At 39.2% G+C, this 19355-nt stretch overlaps 1 protein-coding gene across 5 annotated transcripts in view; it reads right to left on the bottom strand.

The window, feature by feature from the left end:
• The window catches only part of LOC100728001 (X-ray repair cross-complementing protein 5), a 116869-nt gene that overhangs the window by 80547 nt on the left and 16967 nt on the right, over positions 1–19355 (bottom strand). For 4 of the 5 annotated variants that reach the window (XM_023560157.2, XM_063237467.1, XM_063237465.1 and 1 more), the window contains 5 exons: positions 10622–10735; positions 6951–7134; positions 6028–6076; positions 5110–5232; positions 1118–1309 (listed from right to left, as the gene is read on the bottom strand). In XM_023560157.2, the coding sequence (XP_023415925.1) occupies positions 1118–1309; positions 5110–5232; positions 6028–6076; positions 6951–7134; positions 10622–10735 (662 nt within the window). Of the gene's footprint in view, positions 1–1117; positions 1310–5109; positions 5233–6027; positions 6077–6950; positions 7135–10621; positions 10736–14551; positions 14754–19355 lie in introns of those variants that run through there. The other variant, XM_003462082.5, reaches the window with a different exon arrangement.

Raw genomic sequence — 19355 nt, 5'->3', positions numbered from 1 at the left:
TGAGTGACTGACTGGATCATGAGGGCTCTAACTTCAAATGTGGGCCAATCCACTGACGAGAGCAGAATTTGAGGTCATTTTGCGGAGAGGATGGAAACAGGAGGGGGAGCCCAGCTGAGGGACTATTCCTGGTCCCAGGTCCCTTTCACTAAAGCTCTGTCCCTCTGTCTCTGCTTCTTCACTGCCACAAGATAAGTAGCTTGCCTCTACCACATCTTTTGGCCATATTCTTTTTCATTGCAGGCCTAAAACAAGGGAGCCAACAGACCACAGAATGGAAACTGAGCCAAAATGAACTTTCCTCCGTTAAGTTGTTCTCAGATATTTCGTGATAGCAATAAAAAGCTGAGTAACACATACAGCTTTGAATCCTCTCTGCTCAAAATAAACATATGTCTAACCTAACAATAAGTCTAATAAAGGAGAAACTCTATTCCTTTGTCTCTACAGATAGATAAAACAGTTTGCCTATTATATGGTACTTCAGGGATTGCACATTTTCAAAATTTTGCCATTATAACACCAATAGAAAATAAGCAGGCTATGGTCTTTACATTTTGAGTTTGATTTTGTATACAATGGAGCACTTATTCTGTCATAAAGAATAAACCTGAGACATTTTTAGGTAAACAGACATACCTCAAAACCATACTTTTAAGTGAGAAAACAAACACATGCGTAAACACCACACTATTTCTCTTTCATAAGAAACACAAAGTGTCAATAAAGACCAAAATGAATGACAGACATTGGGAAATAGAAAGGATTCATATGGAAAGGGGAACAAGGGAGGGAGGACAGGGAGGGGAAGATAGAGAAGAAAAGGGGAAAAATTGAGAGAAAACTTTTGTAAGGAAGGAAAGAGGGGTTGAAGGGAAGGGAGAAGAATGAGGGGAAAAAGAAGAATCAAGATAGATTATGTACAGATACAAATTCTCTATGATGAATGTGATCTTTATGTATCTAAAATGTACCAATAAAATTAATTTAAAAAAAGAAAAAAGATTTTTTTAAAACAAAAATGACTAATAATTCAGCTAATTCAGAAGCATTAGGGGGGCCCTCCAATTAAAACAAATTTATGTGGATACAATAAAAAGCTGTTTTGTCTTCTTACCTGAAGGAATAAATTTCCTCCAGCCCATTGGTGCCCTCTAACGACAGCATCATCTTCCTCACCATATGTATACCTTCTCTTTGCTGCTCAGTGATTCCTTTTTGAAGAAAAGAGGACCCATGGTCACCCATCTGCAAGTTGCCATCTCCTCTGTCTCCAGTTCCATCTTTCTTGCCAATGGGGAAAGGCAAACTATCAGGGAAAGACCACCAGTTGTTAAGAAGACAGGCTCTGAGGCAAATAATAACCTAGGCTCCAATCCTGTGACTGCCATGTACTAGCTAGGAGAAAACAGACATGTCAGGCAACTTCACAAAGCTTCTCATCTGTCAAACGACACTCACCTACCTTAGCCAATACTGTATTCTGTTTCAGGTGACTGAAACCTTTGATTTGGTAGAACGGGGAGATTTATTGGCTTACATAACCACATAATTGAAAAAGTAGAGTTTATACGGACTTAGGATAACCAGACTCAGGGTCTCAAATGCCATGACGTCTGACCCTTTCACTATCTCTGGGCACTGTGCCTTCATCTGTCCAAACACTGGCTTCACTTTCTCAGAATGACCTCTTCCTACTGCCTCTGAATACACTTAAGCTATGCTGTGATCTGAATACGCCCCAAAAAATGCATAGTTAAAAGTTAATCATTAATGTGATATTATAGGCAGGACCTTTGAGAAGTGATTAAGTCATGATAGTAGAATCTCAGAATTGAGAACAGTGGTCTTACAAGAGAGGCTAAAGGGAGGAGGACCCTCTACCCTTCTGCCATCTGGGGACAAAGTTTGCCTCTTTTGTTTTTTTTCCTTTTTTCTGGTACCGGGAATCGAACTCATGACCACGCACTTGCCAGGCAGGTGATTATGCCACTGAGCTAAATCCCCGGCCCTTATCTGGGGACAAAGTAACAGGCAGGATCTGGGAAGCCAAGATCCCCTACTAGAAACCTGATCTGCTGTGATCCTGGACTCCCCAGCCCCAGCACCATAAGAAATATATTTCTTTTTGTTCATAAATCACCCAGTCGAAGGTATTTTGTTATAGCGACAGTGATGAACTAAGACAAGCTCACATTGCCTAACTCTACAACCTAAGAGGGACTCAGTGTTTAATCCTCTGTGTTCAAATTCAAATAAAACTAAGAGTCAATGACAGGCTCAAAGCCAGTTCATTCAATCCAAGAGGTTAAAGTTCTAAAAAGGCTTCCTATAAAAAGGTTAGGTGACATTCTGGACAGAACCTCTCCTCTCCAAAAAAGTCACAAATAATCCCTCCAAATTATTACAGGGATTAAATAGGTGAATATTAGGAAATATTTTAAACTCAAATTTATTGCAGATACAGATTCCTATACAAAAGTCAGAAATTTAATAGACATAAATAAAATCTAATTTTGTTCTTCTGTTTCACTACAGTTGTTTGACTGAAATGAGACTAAAACTAGGTTGGAATCACCAGCCATAAAAATGTTAAATACTTAACAGACAGCTGGGCGTGGTGGCACATGCCTGTAATCTCAGCATTCAGAAGGCTGAGGCAGGAGGATTGTTGTGAGTTCCAGACCAGTATGGGCTACCAAAGTGAGCTCAAGGCCAGCCTGAACTGCACAGTGAAATCCAGTCTCAAAAAGCACCCCTACCAAACAGATGAACAGACAAGCTAAAAAACAAACTACCCAAATTCATTCTATGCAATATTCTAAATGGTACTTTATACATACTTTCACAGAAACAATCTCATTTAATTCTCATATACTAGGTAGACAAAGGCTTTTATCTCCGTTTTCTACAGAAATGGAAGCTACTGAGATGAAATAATTTGGCTCACAGTTAGTAAGTAATGCAGCAAGGATTCAGTCACCTGACTGAAAGGGCATGGTTTTTCCCATTGTCACATACCTTACTTTATCCCTGGAAACTTAAATGGCTAGATTTAGTAACCATTTACCAACATTATTTCTAGTCACTCCAATGTGGATGGATATTGTTAAGGCAATTTCTCTATCACTTTGTTTGCTTACTTAAGATAGGGCTCTCTGTCCAAAGTTTTTACTACATATACTCAAAATGACAGATATGTGTATCCTGCATTAAAGTTTCCAGGAAGCAAAGTGTGGCACAGAGAGGTAGCTTTAGCTTATGGATATCTCTATAGCACTAACCAGGAAGAAGGGATAAAAGACTTGAGAGCAGTCTGAAATTCACAGCAAGACCCGGTCTCAAAAAGAACAAAAAAGAAAAACGAAAGAAAGTTTATCCCCAATACAGAAGTGACAATAGCAGTTCTTTCTATGCTGCACTTGACTCCAAGAAAGTTTTCTCAGAAGTCAGTAAATGAAAAAATCAAGTCTAAGGAACAAGCATGCTCAGAATACAGTCCTTTTTTGTGTTGCTGGTCTTTGCTTTAATCCAACAAGAACATTTATCACACTTGCAATATACTGAACAATAAAAGCATAAACTCTGTATGGTGGGAGTTTATAGCACAGTAAGAAAACACATTTCCCAAGAAAAAAAATAACCCTAGTCAAACAAGCAAGAAAAAAAAAGGCTATGCTCCCTTTTCTGCACATTTACTCATTAAAAAAAAAAAAAAAAAAAACCCATCGGCCCTTTCAAATGACACTGATAGCTCAATACTGCATGCTTCAACCACGTGTGGGGCTTCCTGAGATCAAGAGCAGGGAAGAGAAGCCGAGGCAGGCTTGTGAAGCACTGAGAAAACCTCGGCTCGATGAGAAGTGTCACTTAAAAAGCACTTCATTTCTCTGAAGTACCATTTTAACCAGGATCAGTTTGATGCGTTATTCTGTATTGTTTTTCTACAGTTCTACAGAAAGGAGGTCCCCCAGCAGTCTTAAGGGGCACAGACATGCAAAAGAGGTTCTTAATTCCTCGAAGCAGGCAGTTTAAAAAGCCAACGGCTTACCACTCTGAGTTACAGACTTCTTGGTGTAGCTCTCAATTTGAGAAATGAAGTGTCCCCAGATTAATAATTCAACATCCTATACCATCACTCTGCTCTCACTAAAAATAGGACAAGAGAAAAAAGGTTTTAAATGCAGCAGGAAGGATTAGCATAGTGAAAAGAACTTTTTGCTAGGGACATAAGAGAAAAGTAAATGTTGGAGGGGAAATTCAAGATATTGGGGAAGGAAGGACAACTCTAATCAACTATCAAATACACATTTTCCCCTGAACTTATATACCTTGTCTCTAAATAAACATAAGCAAATTACATTTTATATTTATTACTGCATCCTTTAGATCTTAGTGTTAAATGTAAATATTAGATAGACATGTTATAAAATGGTTCCCAAGATGACGTTTTGGTCTATCTGTAAGCAGCTACTGTCTGTAGGATAGTTCTCTGAGCTGTTTAAGAAAACAACCAATCTGTAGTTGTTGGGGTAAAGTCTTCAATGCAGGCAGAAGAGAAATTAAATGCCCTCAAACACTCTTCTAATTCCTTTTTAAAAACAGCACACAAAAAAATGATCTGCTACCAAGCTCAATTCTTGTGACTCTCTCTTTTATCTCCCTATCACCAAACCTCACAAGAGTTTCTAAAACACAGAATAATGGGCTGGGGATTTAGCTTAACGGCATGAGCACCTGCCTGGCAAGTGCAAGGTCATGAGTTCGATCCCTGGTGCCAAAAAAATAAAATAAAATAAAACACAGAATAATCAGCAAATTGGGGGCTGGGGATTTAGCTCAGCGGTCTAAGAGCCTGCCTTGCAAGCAGGCAGTCGTGAGTTTGATTCCTGGTACCGATAAAAAGGAAAAAGACAAAAAAAAAAAAAAATTAAACAAGGAAAAGGAAAAGAATAATCAGTAAATCAGTAGTCAGATATGATAGATTCTGATTCAGTAGAAAGAGAAGACTGCTATGAACTGAATACCTCATAAAGGGATCACTCACTGCAGTAAGGATAATAGGATTTGTCTATATACATTATTTGTAGGATGTTACAAGGATCTTACAAGAATTGTAGGGAGATGCCAGATTTCTTTAAATTATGAATTATAATATCCAGCTGATCTTTGCTGAATGGGCTGCTGAGGTCAGTGAACACTTCAATGTGCCGCTTCTCAAACTTCTTTCCCCTAAAAGAGAATTAACTCATTAAGAAAACATTCTCCTCAAGCCAGGTATAACACATACCTGTAATCCTGGCACTCTGAGGCCAGGATTGCAAATCCAAACCCAGTCTGAGCAACTTAATGCGACTCTGTCTCAAATTAAAAATATTTAAAAAGGTTGGAGATATAGCTAGTGTGAAAGCTCTGGGCTATTTAATCCTCAATACCACAAGAAGAAAAAAAACCACTGTCCTGAAATGTTTTACACAAAATCAAATACACTTAATTACTGAGTAATGTGTGTGTATGTTCAAAGACATATATTTTCATGGCAATAATTAAATAATAGATTAGAAAATTGGACACAGTACTAAACAGTTAATGTCAAATACTGATGGGATCATATCATCTAGTATTCTTAATTTAATTTTACTTTTATTATTTTATTTTAGTTCTACAGTGCTGGGAATCAAATCCAGGCCTCGTGCATGCTAGCAAAGTGCTCTACCACTGAGTTACACCCACAGGCCTCACTTAGTATTTTAAAATATTACTGATAATTAACTCAGAAGAAAACTGAAATATGCCAGTTTACTTTTCCCAGAGAAATTCCCACCAAATGTAGCCCTTCTTCTTTGTAAACTTTTAAAAATAGATTGAACCACTGAATTATATCAGATGTTCTTTTAAGCCACACAAATATACAACCTGACTGACAAAAAAAAAAAAAAAAAAAAAAATCACATAGTATATTGAATACATCAATCCACAATTTTTGCAGAAAGGCAGATTTCCGTGTTTCTCAGGTGAGACACTTACACAGTTTCACGCTGAATCACATCCATACACACAATCAGTGCATCCAGAACTCAGCTAGTTAAGGGCAGAGACAGCACCAATCATTTTATCTCATGAACATGTAACTTTCTCCCGGCAAAGTTCACAGTGCTGGAAATTGTAGATTCTGGAACAGGCAAGGATTTAAAAGCACTTGCCCAATTATCCTCTAATTTCATCATCACATATTCCCAAATGCTACATACCAAAACATGCATCCTGACAAACACAATGTGTAAAAAAATAAATAAAAGGTAATCTAACACATTATATTCACTTAACCAAAACTTTTGATGCCGTTTGTTAGTATCTACAACACATTTTGGGTGATTATAGTCCTTTCTTAAATAAGCCTGAGTCATAATGCAGCATTTTAAAGTGACTCTCAGCACAGCAGCACCTCCCAGTGGTCAGGAGTGGAACTATTAACTGGAAAAACAGTAAAACCCCTAAAATGATGGATGCCATAGAAGAAAGTGGGAATCTCGCAGTTCAAATATCAATCTGATATTTTGGCACAAAAAACACATCCCATCCAGGACCGCGTGGGGAATGCTTATGCTATACTCTTCTAAAAATATCCTTTCCCTGCCTCCAAACATTTCTAACCATCCCTACTATATAGGCAAGGCCACAGAGACCCTCTAGTATCTTCCCCTTCCTGGTTCTCCCAACTCTTAATGTCACCAGTGCAGAAAACTGACAAGTAACTGAAAGGCTCAGAGCCTAGCCACCCAACTTAATTAATTTCACATTAAAAATCTTAACATATATCACCTCTCTGTCCTCAGAGTAAAACATCCCCAGATACTCAAAACTGGGACCCTGAGAGCCCTATCCCACTAGATCATAACTCCCCAGAGTAAGAGAAATTTCTTAAATCTTCTCCAGCTGAAAAAGGATACAGTCAGCTTGTTGAGAACCTGGTTGGATCCTGCTGTCAATGTCCTCCAGCAAATCAAAATCAGGCAGCATCAGGTGTCTATGCACTGTGATGTTCTGGTACTGGTCCCCAGCAGCAAGTGCATTGTTAGTGCCATCTGTACCAAACAAGACCAGAGCAATCTCATCCTTGCTCTCTGCAAACACCTAGAGAAGAATGTCAGAAGGCAGAAAATGATAATAGAACAACACGGAAGCTGTAAGACACCTAACCTTTGGATAGCAAGACAATCATACCTCCCGAGGCAGGACTCTGGGGCCTTAAAATATTAGGTTTGATGAAACATGAGATTTAGGTGGGGGTATGGTGGTGCTGCCTGTAATCCCAGCATTCAAAGGCAGAGGCAGGAGGATCACAAGTTCAAGGTCAGCCTGGGCTACATAGTAAGTTCAAGATCTGCCTGAACTACATAGGAAGACCCTGTCTCAAAAAAACCAGAAAACATGGGACCTACTGACAGTGACAATCCCGAGGTTCTAGGCAGACTTTCTTTGATGCTAAGTCCCATCCTTCATTTCAGCACAAGTTAAGAGTGAGGGAATGGAATGGTGCTCACTGCTCTTCTGCCCTCCAGCCAAGTCAGAATCTAATTCTCAGTGAAAACCAATCATGCATAATTTGAAAAAAAATTTCTCTTTCTGGAATGTCTATTCAAAGTTAAAACTTTTCAGAGCTTTAAAAAAATATGCATGCTCACGTCATCTACCTCAGTAATAGATAGAAATACACACTCTACAGAGGAATGCTTGCACAGGTACACAAGATGACAATGGACAGAAAGTTTGATACTGTTTATAACGGCACAAAAACTGCAAGCAAACTGTCCATCAACACCAGGCGTGGTGATGCACACCTGTAATCCCAGCTCTCAGGAGGCTAAGGCAGGAGAATCGCCACAAGTTCGAGGTCAGCCTGGACTACAAAGTTGAGTTCAAGGCCGGCCTGAACCACACAGTGAAACCCTACCTCAAAAAAGAACCCCAAGCAAAAACACTATCCGACACTATCCATCAACTGTAAAACACAAAAATATACTGCAGAATATCTGTATAAATGAGAAATGAAGAGATCTATACATTAGCAACATGAATAAATCTCAAAAGCATAAAGCTGTGAAACATAAGGTGAATAATTGTATGTACCGCATAAAACCATTTGCACGTATGTCTGACAGCTTCATACAGCACTAAATGTTATTTACGAATACATACTTATCTTTAATAGTATAAAGCATGCATGATAGTAACCACCAAAGAGCGAAGGTAAGGAGGACAAGGAGGAGGAGAACAATGAGAAGGGCTTCAAGTTTATCCATCATACAAGGTATTTCCATTTTTAAGAAAAAAAAATTAAACATGGCAAAGCATTAGGACTGTGCATAAGACAATAGAGAAAAAAGGTTTCCATTATCTTTTCTTTGCCTTTTCATACTAAAATGTAGAAATGAAAAATAGTATCTGAGACAAAAGGCAGTTCTGTCCTCACCTAATGATTAATACAGGCCTTTCACATTGATGGGCAAGAGTGCTCTATGGAGAGGAAATGGAATTCTGCCATTCTTCAGTTTTTGTTTAGTCAGTCAAATTCCCCAGAACTCCCCTTATACCAATCCCCAGCTGCACTGGAGCGAAGGTCCTTGCTAGAGTTTAAAATTGTCTAACACTGCCTGTGGAGGCGCTGCCTTCAGGATAAGAACACATCTTGAAGAAAGGTAATCATGTTCCAATGACAAAATCTCAGTCATGGGACAGAAGGAAATTGTTAAGTTTTTTTGAGACAGGGTCTCTCTGTACAGTCCAGGCTGGTCCTGAACTCACTATGTAGTTCAGGGTGACCTTGAACTCACTATGTAATCCAGGTGGGCCTCAAACTCATGGTGATCCTCCTGTCTCAATCTCCCAAATGCTGGGATTACAACTATGTGCCACCACACCCATTGGGGAGGAAATTCTGAATACAATGAGACTAGTACTTGGTTTTGTCACCTCGGCTTCCAGAGTCACTTATTCTTATGGAAGGCTCAAGAGCCAAAAACAAAACTGCTACTCTTAAAAAACAAACAAAAAAACTAGCAGCTGAGGATATAGCTAGTGGCTGAATGGATGGTTGGCACCCAGTATGCAAGAGATCTTGGGTTCAAGCCCCAGCACAAATATAAAAAATAAAAAATAAAAAACTATCAATACATCTTTACCCCAGGATGGGGATTACAGCACTCTCTTCTTTGACACTTCAAGGACTTCAAGTCATCAGAATTTATAAAAATCTGGAACAACACATAGGAAGCCATGGTGTCCCGTGGAAGCAGCACCATCTAGAAAAACAGCAGAGGTATCCACGAAGAGGTATGGCACCAGGGAAAGAAGCAGGGCCTTATGGACTTAGAAAAAGTGAGTCACATCAAGTAAAAATGAAAGAAATAACAAGAGCTTACAATTTCACAATGTTTACAATATGCCAAGTACTGTTCTAAGCATTTTATCTACATTAATTCTTTTATTCCTCAAAACAACTCTACGTAAGAGATGTTATTTTCCTTACTTTACATGCCGGCCACTGAGGCACTGTGGCAGATGTCTCCACGCCACCATCTAGTCCTCTTCTTGCACCTTCAGGCTACTTCTTAAAAGAAGGGGACCCTAATTCTTCACCCATAAATGTAAGCTGACCTTAGTGATGTGCTTGACTAACAGAAAACAATAGAAATAGCTCTCTGAGATTTCTAAGAGTAGGACATAAGAAGCCACATAGACAAAATCTCTTAAAATGAGTACTCATTCTTGGGACACTGTTTCTCAGAGCCTGTTGCACACTATGCGAATCTCAAGCCACATAAAGAGGCTACATGCAGGAATTTTAATGAATCAGCCTCAACTGAGTCCACAGCTGCCACTCCTGGCTGTGTGACTGTCCCATCCTGGACAGCCAGCCCACGGAGCCTTCAAGTGACTCTGGCCCCTGCTGCTATCTGAAAAGCAGCTATGTAAGAGCTTTCAAGAGAAGCACTCAACCCAGCCCACCCAGTCTTCCCACAGAACCCTAAAGTCATGATCTTTTTTAAAATGTCATTTATGATGCTAAGTTTTGGAGTAATCTATTATACAGCAAAAGACAGAGCTGGGGATATAACTTAATCATAGAGTACTTGCCGGCATATATGAAGCCCTGGGTCAAATCCTCAGTACAAAAAAAAAAAAAAAAAAAAAAAAAAAAAAAATATATATATATATATATATATATATATATATATATATATATAAATAAATAAATAACTGGACCAGGTATGAAGTTGAAGGACTTGCTCAAGACTATGCATGGGGTTAGAAATGACATCGCACAGCAAAGACAGATTCAAACCCAACTAGTTTTAGAGGTTCTTTGTTTAAACATTATTTTATACTGTCTCTCATTTCTAATTAAAAACTATAATACACAGTGAAAGGGCCAGAATGGAAGGAATATCATACTCTAGTGGTAAGTGGATTGTTATGGAAATGCATGTAAGAAATTGCCCCAGATTCCCCAAACACTCAGTGTGGACATTATGAATAGGCTGGTGTTAACACATTCGCAGGTAGAGGGAATAAGGAGTTAAAACATAGGTTCCAAAACGAAGGTCAATCTGAAACTTACCTGTCGCTGGACAAACATGGTCATCACCTTCTTTGCTTGTTCAAATGGGGATTCTTCACCAGGAAAAGAGTTACTCATGGCAAAGCCTACATCCACACATAGCACAACAGCTGCCTAGAAACAAAACCCCAAAGAGTACATGAGAAAATAACAATCATTTAAAAAAAAAGATTCCCTCCTTACTGCACTCACAGAACCTGTAATGGGATTTAAGGGAGGCCTGATAAAGGGAAGGGCTACATTCTACACAGAGAACATACGCAAATCGCAAAGTTTCACTTTGGCGAAGGCTTAAAGAGTTCTGACTCTCTAAAAGAAATTACCCACCAGGAGAGGAACATGCGCCAGGCAGTTGGCATTTCTTCACTTGAGTTCCAGAACAGAACTGGAGTAGACCTGAAATGAACCCACACACTATAGCTAACTCCAGTCCCACCGAGCCAACATGCTTAAAGATGAACTGCAGACCTACCAGCCTGAAAGGAGATGCTAGGGTTGTAAATCACCAAATACGGTAGCATGTGGTTTGTTACAAAGCATTTTTGTGGCAATAGGTTATTACTTCAATCTATATATGCTAAGATGGTATACCCCAACAATTTGAATCAGTTTGTAAACTGACAACTGAAATAAAAACTAAGATACTACCTCTATTCTAGTAGAGGAAATAAACACATAATAAACAATACCAGCACAACATTACATGACAAGTTTGCACTATGAGACACCAGAGAAACATCTACCCAGACTGGTAGTGAGGACAAAAGAGAGGTAAGGCAGAAAATGCTTCTTAAATCTAATGCTTGAAAAGACGTAGGAGATGTAGGAGACTAATGACATAAGAGGTTAAACTAACTAAAAGTAAAAAACATACAGAGGCAGTTCTACGCTCTATGTATGGCATCCAAAATGTAACTGAATACAAGTTGTAGGAGATCTGAACTAAAAGCAACTCATTATTTTAGAGTGGATTATAAAATGAATAAATATTGGGGCCAAACAAACATGTGCCTACTAAGTATAAGGTACTGAGTTCGATTCCCTCGTACCCAAAAAAAAAAAAAAGAGTAAACATTAAGATAATATGCAATATATTCACTAGTGTTAATTTACTGGGTTCTTTTTGAAATTCTGCATCATGTTTATTTTTTAAATAAAATGAGTAAATAGAAGATAGTTTTGGCACGACATTCCCCACATGTACCTCACTGCATCTCCTCAAATACCTTAGATTGTAAATAAATTCAAGAAAAAAAGGGCTTGTAAAAATAAAAGACTAGGGGGTCTGGGGGTTTAGCTCAGTGGCTTAAGTGCCTAGTAAGCATGAGGTCATGAGTTCGATCCCCGGTACCAAAAACAAAAAACAAAAAGAAAAATAAAAGACTAAACTAGTGATTCTGAGAAATGGGTTCTAGTCCTATCTCTACTAATTAGCTCCAGTCCTTGATAATGTTGTTACTTAACCTTAATGTTAATTCAAGGAGGCAGAAAACTCCTAGACCAGGTGAGATTTAAGTTTGTTTTCAGAGTTACATGCCTTGTCCCACAAGTCCCAGTCTCACTTGTGCTTTATATGGATTAAATTATGAGCAACTCCAAGTATCACAAGAGTAAGATTAAGTACAATTGAATATGAATGGCTTTGGGAAGGGTCTGAAGACATGACATAAAGAACATATGGAAAAAACTAGGTGGCTGATCCATATTAAGAAGATTAATGGGCTGGGGATTTAGCTCAGCGGCATAAGTGCCTGCCTTGCAAGCCCATGGTCGTAAATTCAATGCCCAGTACCAAAAAAAAAAAAAAAAAAAAAGAAGAAGATTAATAAGAATCTGATAAGTCTCACCTATATATTAGACAAATGTATTATAAAAAGGATTGCTGGAGAGTAATATGTTCAATACATACAAGTTACAGTGAGACTTGTTTGACTTCATAGGGGGCGAGGGGGATTTAGAAGCAATCAATAAAGAAATCACTTTACTGAAGCAGTGATCACATGACCCGAGAAGTGTTTGAAAAACCTAGATTAAGGGGCTGGGGATTTAGCTCAGCAGCATAAGCGCCTTCCTTGCAAGTATGCGGTCATGAGTTTGATCCCTGGTACCAATAAAAATGAAAAAGACAAAAAAAAAAAAAAACCTAGATTAGATCCTGTCAGAGGAAGTTATAGATGATTTCCAAATTTAGTTATACCTTTTGCAACACATGAAAAGGAAAGACTGTCTTCACCTATCTTATAAAGCATTGGAAATAATGCACTAACATTAAAAAATTATCTAAAGATAGCTTATATGGAAAAAAAGTAGTAAAAAAAACTACAAAATTCCTTTGAGAACAATAAAATTTACACCCCATAGTTTCAATGTCCCATGTATAAAAACCTAAAAAAGTTAAGAGTCAGAAAGTATACCGCTGGGGCTGGGCATGATGGCGCACGCCTGTAATCCTCGCACTCAGGAAGCGGAGGCAAGAGGGTCATTGTAAATTCGAGACCAGCCTGGGTTACAAAGTGAGCTCAAGACCAACCAGAACTGCATAGTGAGACCCTATCTAAAAGAAAAAAGTATAGTGCTTAGTTTATTTAATACATGTTCACAAAATGTACTTTTAAACCAGAAAACTTGAGGTCTAAAGATCTTTTGCCAAGAATCAGGTATCCAGAAAATGGCATCAGTTTCACAGCCCCGCATAGTGCCCCTAATTCCAGCACTCTGGGAGAGTAAACCAGGAGGACCACAAGTTCAAGTTCAGTTTGGGTGACTCTGCAAGATACTGCCTCAAACTTTTAAAGAAACAATGTTATGGCTAGGGATGTACATAGCTCAGTGCAAAGGCCCTGGCTTCAATTTCCAGTACAGGAAGGAAACAGGTGTGTACATCAACATTTGAAACATTTTGTCTGGAAGAATCACATTACTTTGAGTTCCTTTCTGAACACAGTAAGAAAATCAGGAAAGAAAAATGGCAACAACTTCACTTCTACGCTGAACCAACACAGGCTGTCAGGATTTTACTCCAGGTTGCTCTGCCACAAATAGCTCCTCCACTGGAGCTACAAACTTTTCAGATGAAATAAGAACAAAGGAGGTGAGCAGAATAATTTTGAGTTCATAACTTCAATGAGTATTTTTCAACAGGGAGTTAAGGGGACTTGCAACCTGCTGCTCAAAATTCTATCCTGTTTATCTGTGTTATACGAGTAAGAATAAATCAATGAACAGATGAATGAATTGCTGGAATCATACCTTCATCTAGTAACCAAAAAATCTTTTTTTAATTCATTGTAATTTATTATTAATCTGAGACACCAAAAGTCATATTCTTAACAACACAGAGAACTCTCCAGGGCTTGGAAAACAAAACAGCTTGGGTTCAAATCCGGATTCCACCACTTAAGGACCAGGCAACTCTCCAAGCCTCTCTCTCTCCCTATTTGCAAACTTGGAGACAATATACACTCACCGGGAAAAGGAAAAAAATTTAGATCTGTGCCTCATACAAAGTAACTCTTCAGTAAATTCAAAATATTAAATTATTATAGAGATAATAACGTCATGCTTTACATTTCAAGTTATTTTACTCACAAAATCTTTCCCTGACGTTTTAGAACAAGCCTGTGGGCTTAGAAGCAGCAGAGGTCATAGGTTTGGGAACGGAGTGGGTTACGAGTTATAAAGGAGAGGCGGATGGGGAGAGAGAAAGGGAGAAGGAAATGCAAAGGGTGCCGGGCTAACATAATTCAAATTCTGGACTTCAAATTCCCAGCTTTTTTGATAGGCCCTCTCAGTCCCAGCATTCCAGATCCAGCCCACCACCGCGATCTTCCCTCTGGCCTCTCTACTTGGCACAGCTGTCACCCCGCAATTCATGCTAGGAATCACCCTCTCCAGATTCCAGCATGGGTAGGACCCAAAGGTCCTCGCTACCTTATTCCCGTATCGCGCCATGTTGCCGGCCGCAGGCGCTACAACTGCGTCTTCCGGGCGGGAGCTTCCAGCGGGCGCGCAACTGGGTTCCGGCTGACTCCCGCGCCTGTCGGGGGAGAGGAGCTGCTTCCGGCCAGAGCAGCAAGAGGCGGGAAACGCTGCCAGAGCTCTGAGCAGCCGCGGATTCTCTCCATTCCCCCGCCCCCAGGATTAGGACTTTGTAGTGTTTGAGTTTATGAAACTCCAGTACTGGATTAATATTAATCACTTCTCCGAAATCCAGACTTCCCTTTGCTGCTACTGACAGTAACCCCTTCTGGGTTGGGGGTCAGCCTCTAGAATTCCTTAAGTCTAAGTCCAGAAGATCACTTGTCTCCTCTCCAAAAAGTGCTAATGAAAGCCTTCACAGGTGCAATGACCTTAGCACCAACTCCCAAAGAGAAGCGTTTCCAAGCAAACATTAGTAGAAGGGGCATTCTACTTTGCAAAAAAAAAAAAAAAAAAAAAAAAAACACCGCGTGTAAACACCTGGAGGAATAAAGCAGCCTCTGCTGCAAAGTGTCTGCAGACCTTGACTCAATCTGATAGAAAAAAGTCCAGTCAGATGTTCTCCCTCTTGGAAATTGGACCTCGGGAAAGCAGGAACTAACTCTGAAAAGATGTGGAGAATCCGTGAGGAGAGAGGGGCTTTAAGGGAGGCAAAGTTATACAGTAAATATATGGAAAGCCAGAGTCAGGTACTTTCAGACTGTGCTGGTAGAGCCCAGAAATTCTTCTAGTTTTTTTCATTCAAACACAGAGTTCACTCAAAGCCGAAATGCTATTTTTAATAATAGTTCTACTGTAGTTGATAAAAGGAATTACTGGACTAACTGCAATGAAGAAAATATGTTTTATGTCTTTGATTTCATCTTGTGTAGTCTCATTTTTCTTTTCCCTAGGACTTCCTCCTCTCATTCCCCTACTCCTTCTTCTCTCTTTCTTCCCAATACCTGAATTTAACTCTATGCTCTGGGAGAAATGAAAGAGTTTCTAGTAGCTATGTTTGTTTACAATCCAGCTGTCTTTAGTAGCTATGTTTGAATCTCAGCCGTTTTTATACAACTCTAGAACCACCCACTTCCTGGCAGTTAGGCAACCATTGTGTTGAGAATGAATATGGATTTTAAACACTGCTTTCCCTGGCAACAAGTCCCCATTAATCAAAGAGGATGAATGGGACAAAAATCACTGTGTTATTTTATATGGCTACTCTCTTCCTCCTCCACAACAAAAAGATTCTGGTTTTGTTTGTTCTATTTCTACCTGTGAGGTCTTTTGGGTTGATATGGAACAGAATTGTAAGGAAGTACATGAGATATCAATGGAGTATGGCTACTGGTAGTGATGGCATGTATAGTAAGTGTTGGAAACAGAGATACATGGGAGCCACTGCGACATAGGAAGGAAATGGATAGGATTTGAAAGGGAGATGACAAACATCTCAATAGGCCCCATGAGTTTTGCCTCCCAGCATTTACATCCTTATGTAGTCCCTTTCTCTTGCATCTGGGCTAGCCTCATGGCCTGCTATAACCAGTAATATATGGCAGAAGTGATACTGAGTCACCTCTAAGCCAAGGATTCAGAATACCTAGCAGATGTGGCTTTAGCACTCTGATGAACACAGACATCATATATAGAGACCAAATGCTATAGGACTGTCTTTTTTTTTTTTTTTTTTTTTGTGGTACGGGAGATCCAACTCAGGACCTTGCACTTGCCAGGCATGCACTTGTACCACTGAGCTAAATCCCCAGCCCAGGACTGTCATATTAACAAAGTTACACAGAGGAACATTATTATGGACTGAATATTTGTATCTTGCCAAAATTCATTTGTTGAAGTCCTAACCCCAAGTTTGATGGTATTTGAAGCCGGGGTTTTTTGGGGTGATTAGATTTGGATGAAGCACAAGAATAGAGACCTTTATAAAAAAAAAAAATAGAGACCTTTATAGTGGTACTTTCACTTTATAAAAGGAGACACTAGAAAATTTGCTCTCTCTTTCTTGCCCCCACTCCAGCATGTTTCTCTCTCCTCTCCCCATTCCTTCATTCAAACAAAAGAAGTTACATGAACATTAGCAAAAAGGCAGCCAACTGCAACCCAAGAGGACAGCTCTCACCAGAAACTAACTAGGCCAGTACCATGATCTTGAACTTCTAGCCTCTAGAACTATGAGAAAATAAGTTTCTTTCACCTAGTCTGTGGTTTTCATAGCAATCTGAGCGGTCCAATGCAAGCACTAAGCAACAATAGTTGTAGGGGTACACCCACATGGCACCCAAGATATACCCAGAAGCCATGCCAATAAGACTCTCTAGGGCAGTGGAGGCAAACCTATGACACACATGCCACAATGGGCTGTTCGTTATCACTGAAAGCTCTAAAAGGTTCACCATCATTGGTCTAAGGAGTATATATTCTAGCCCTTAGGAAACCATCCCAGTGTTAGAAACACTGAGCAGAGACTGTTATCTCCACTGACATCTCCTCAGAATGCAAAATTACAAGCAGAGAAATCCAATGGATCTGGTTATTTTAAGCCATTATATTCTAGGTGTTATAATAGCAATAGACAATTGAGACAACAGAAGGTTTTGTTTGTTTGTTTGTTTGTTTAACCACTGCTGTATTGTAGACTATGTGTTCCCTTAGTTGCTGGAATGTTTCAATTTGATATCATCTTGAGAGTGAACTATTTGAGTGATGACTTTGACTTCATGAACAGGATACAAAACAAAGATGTACAGCCTTTGTATTCCAACAGAGCTGAAACAATGGCTACATGGAAAATTGGGACAGTTGGTTAAAATCTTAACAGTATAGATAGGAAATAAAAGTTTATATCCTAAACAGATGTGACACGTAATGGTTCTATGTTCTACCAGTTCCATCATATACCATGTATAAAATCCATGTAACAAGGTTCATGTTAGTAATTAATTGATGAGAAGAAAAACTGTTTGATGTTAACCACTATTATTTATTTATTTATTTATTTAGGGATTGAACTCACAACCTTGTGCTTGCCAGGCAGGGCACTTATGCTGCTGAGCTAAATCCCCAGCCTACCACTAATATCTTTTTTTTTTTTTTTTTTTTTTTGTCATTTTGAGACAGGGTCTCACTATGCAGTTCAGGCTGGCCTTGAGCTCACTTTGTAGCCCAGGCTGGTCTCGAACTTGCAACGATCCTCCTGCCTCAGCCTCCCAAGTGCTGGGATTACAGGCATGAGCCACCATACCCGGCTGTACCACTAATATTTTTAATACTGCAAAAATTAAGCTCTGGGTAGCCAGTTCAAAATAGTGAAACAATACTTACAAAGTATCTGAACTTAGTTCTTTTTAGGAATTAGAAGCTTGCTTCTTATGAACAAGGGTTCATCCCCCCTCAGCCATGAATTGCATTGGTTACCTAATGCCAGAAGACCAGATGACTTTGAAGTGTCAGTATCACCATACTGGGTCACATGTCATTTATCCAGCTCTGCATATTATGCCTGCTAAGCAATTAATTAAAAATATCCTTCTTCTCTCCCTCCTCCTCCTCAATATTTCTGTGAAGATTAACTATGAACTAATAGAATTACTCATATATGGTATCTGACTTTAATTTCTTCTCTAATGTTCTCTAGGTGTTTACTGGGAACAAAGACTACATTGTACCAGTTCTGTTGGGCTCAGTTTTGTTTGTTTGCTTGTTTTGTTTGTTTGTTTGTTTGTTGAGACAGTCTCCCTATGTGCAGGCTGGCCTTGAACTTTCGTATGTAGCCCAGGCTGTCCTCAGCCTCATGGCAGTCCTTCTGCCTCAGTCTCCTGAGTGCTGGGATTATACCACCACACCCAGCAGTGGTTGTTTTAATTCCTTTAGACTAGGCATTGACACACCTCTCTAGAGCCCTTGTCAAGTGATTTTAGTTTGTAAACCTCTCTCTTCCATTATGTGATGAGTCTAACTAGGGAAGATATCCTCGGGGCATGGTTTCACCTCCATCCCTCTATTCCACTAAGTCCACCTTCCCCTATTCCTAATCATGATTGTTGTCTTTTCTATTGGTTCCCCAATTCAGTATGACAGAAAAATGTGACAAATGTGACTGTGTTTAATGCAGGCTTAGACAAAAATGTGACTTTAATGTGGGAGTTCTAAAATAGAACTCCTAAAACTTAGTGGTACATTTAAAGAATCAATTCTTAAGGGTCTGTATTAACATCATTACATATGTTAGTTACATATAGAATGGCCACTAGCTTACCCTTTTTCTACAAACTGTAGCATTCAAAACTAGTTTGGAGAACCTCAATGATAAATCAAACAATTGTTAATTAGATTTTTTATTCTGTTTATCTTCACTTCAATTATTTATGTCTGCAGTTGTACCAGAAAGCACCAAAGTTATCTTCAAAAATGCTGAGCACATTTTCCCCCCTCTGGTCAAACTAATAACAGTTAATTTAAAAATATGATTCCTTTGAAGGTGGAGTAGAGCACCATACATTAAGCAAATGTTCCTGGTTTCCTGCAGGGACATGATGATGGCCCCTTTGGTTTCATTCACAGCAGCTCTTTTCAACAGCTTCTTTCTGAGGAATGAACAATAATAAGCACCAGATTTTCTTGCAAGGAAGACTCCAAAATCTGTCTTCTTACGATTTTATATTTTGAAATTAGGACACGCCTATATTTGTTAAAAATCAGAATTGTTTAATCTGAGTTAATCCCAGGAGGCAAGAGAACTATTTTGTTGTTACACTAA

The sequence above is a fragment of the Cavia porcellus genome, unplaced genomic scaffold (genome assembly GCF_034190915.1).
Source record: "Cavia porcellus strain 051 isolate PalLab524CR breed Dunkin Hartley unplaced genomic scaffold, mCavPor4.1 scaffold_26, whole genome shotgun sequence".
Classification (NCBI taxonomy): Eukaryota; Metazoa; Chordata; class Mammalia; order Rodentia; family Caviidae; genus Cavia; species Cavia porcellus.
This window is presented reverse-complemented; position numbering and strand designations above follow the sequence as displayed.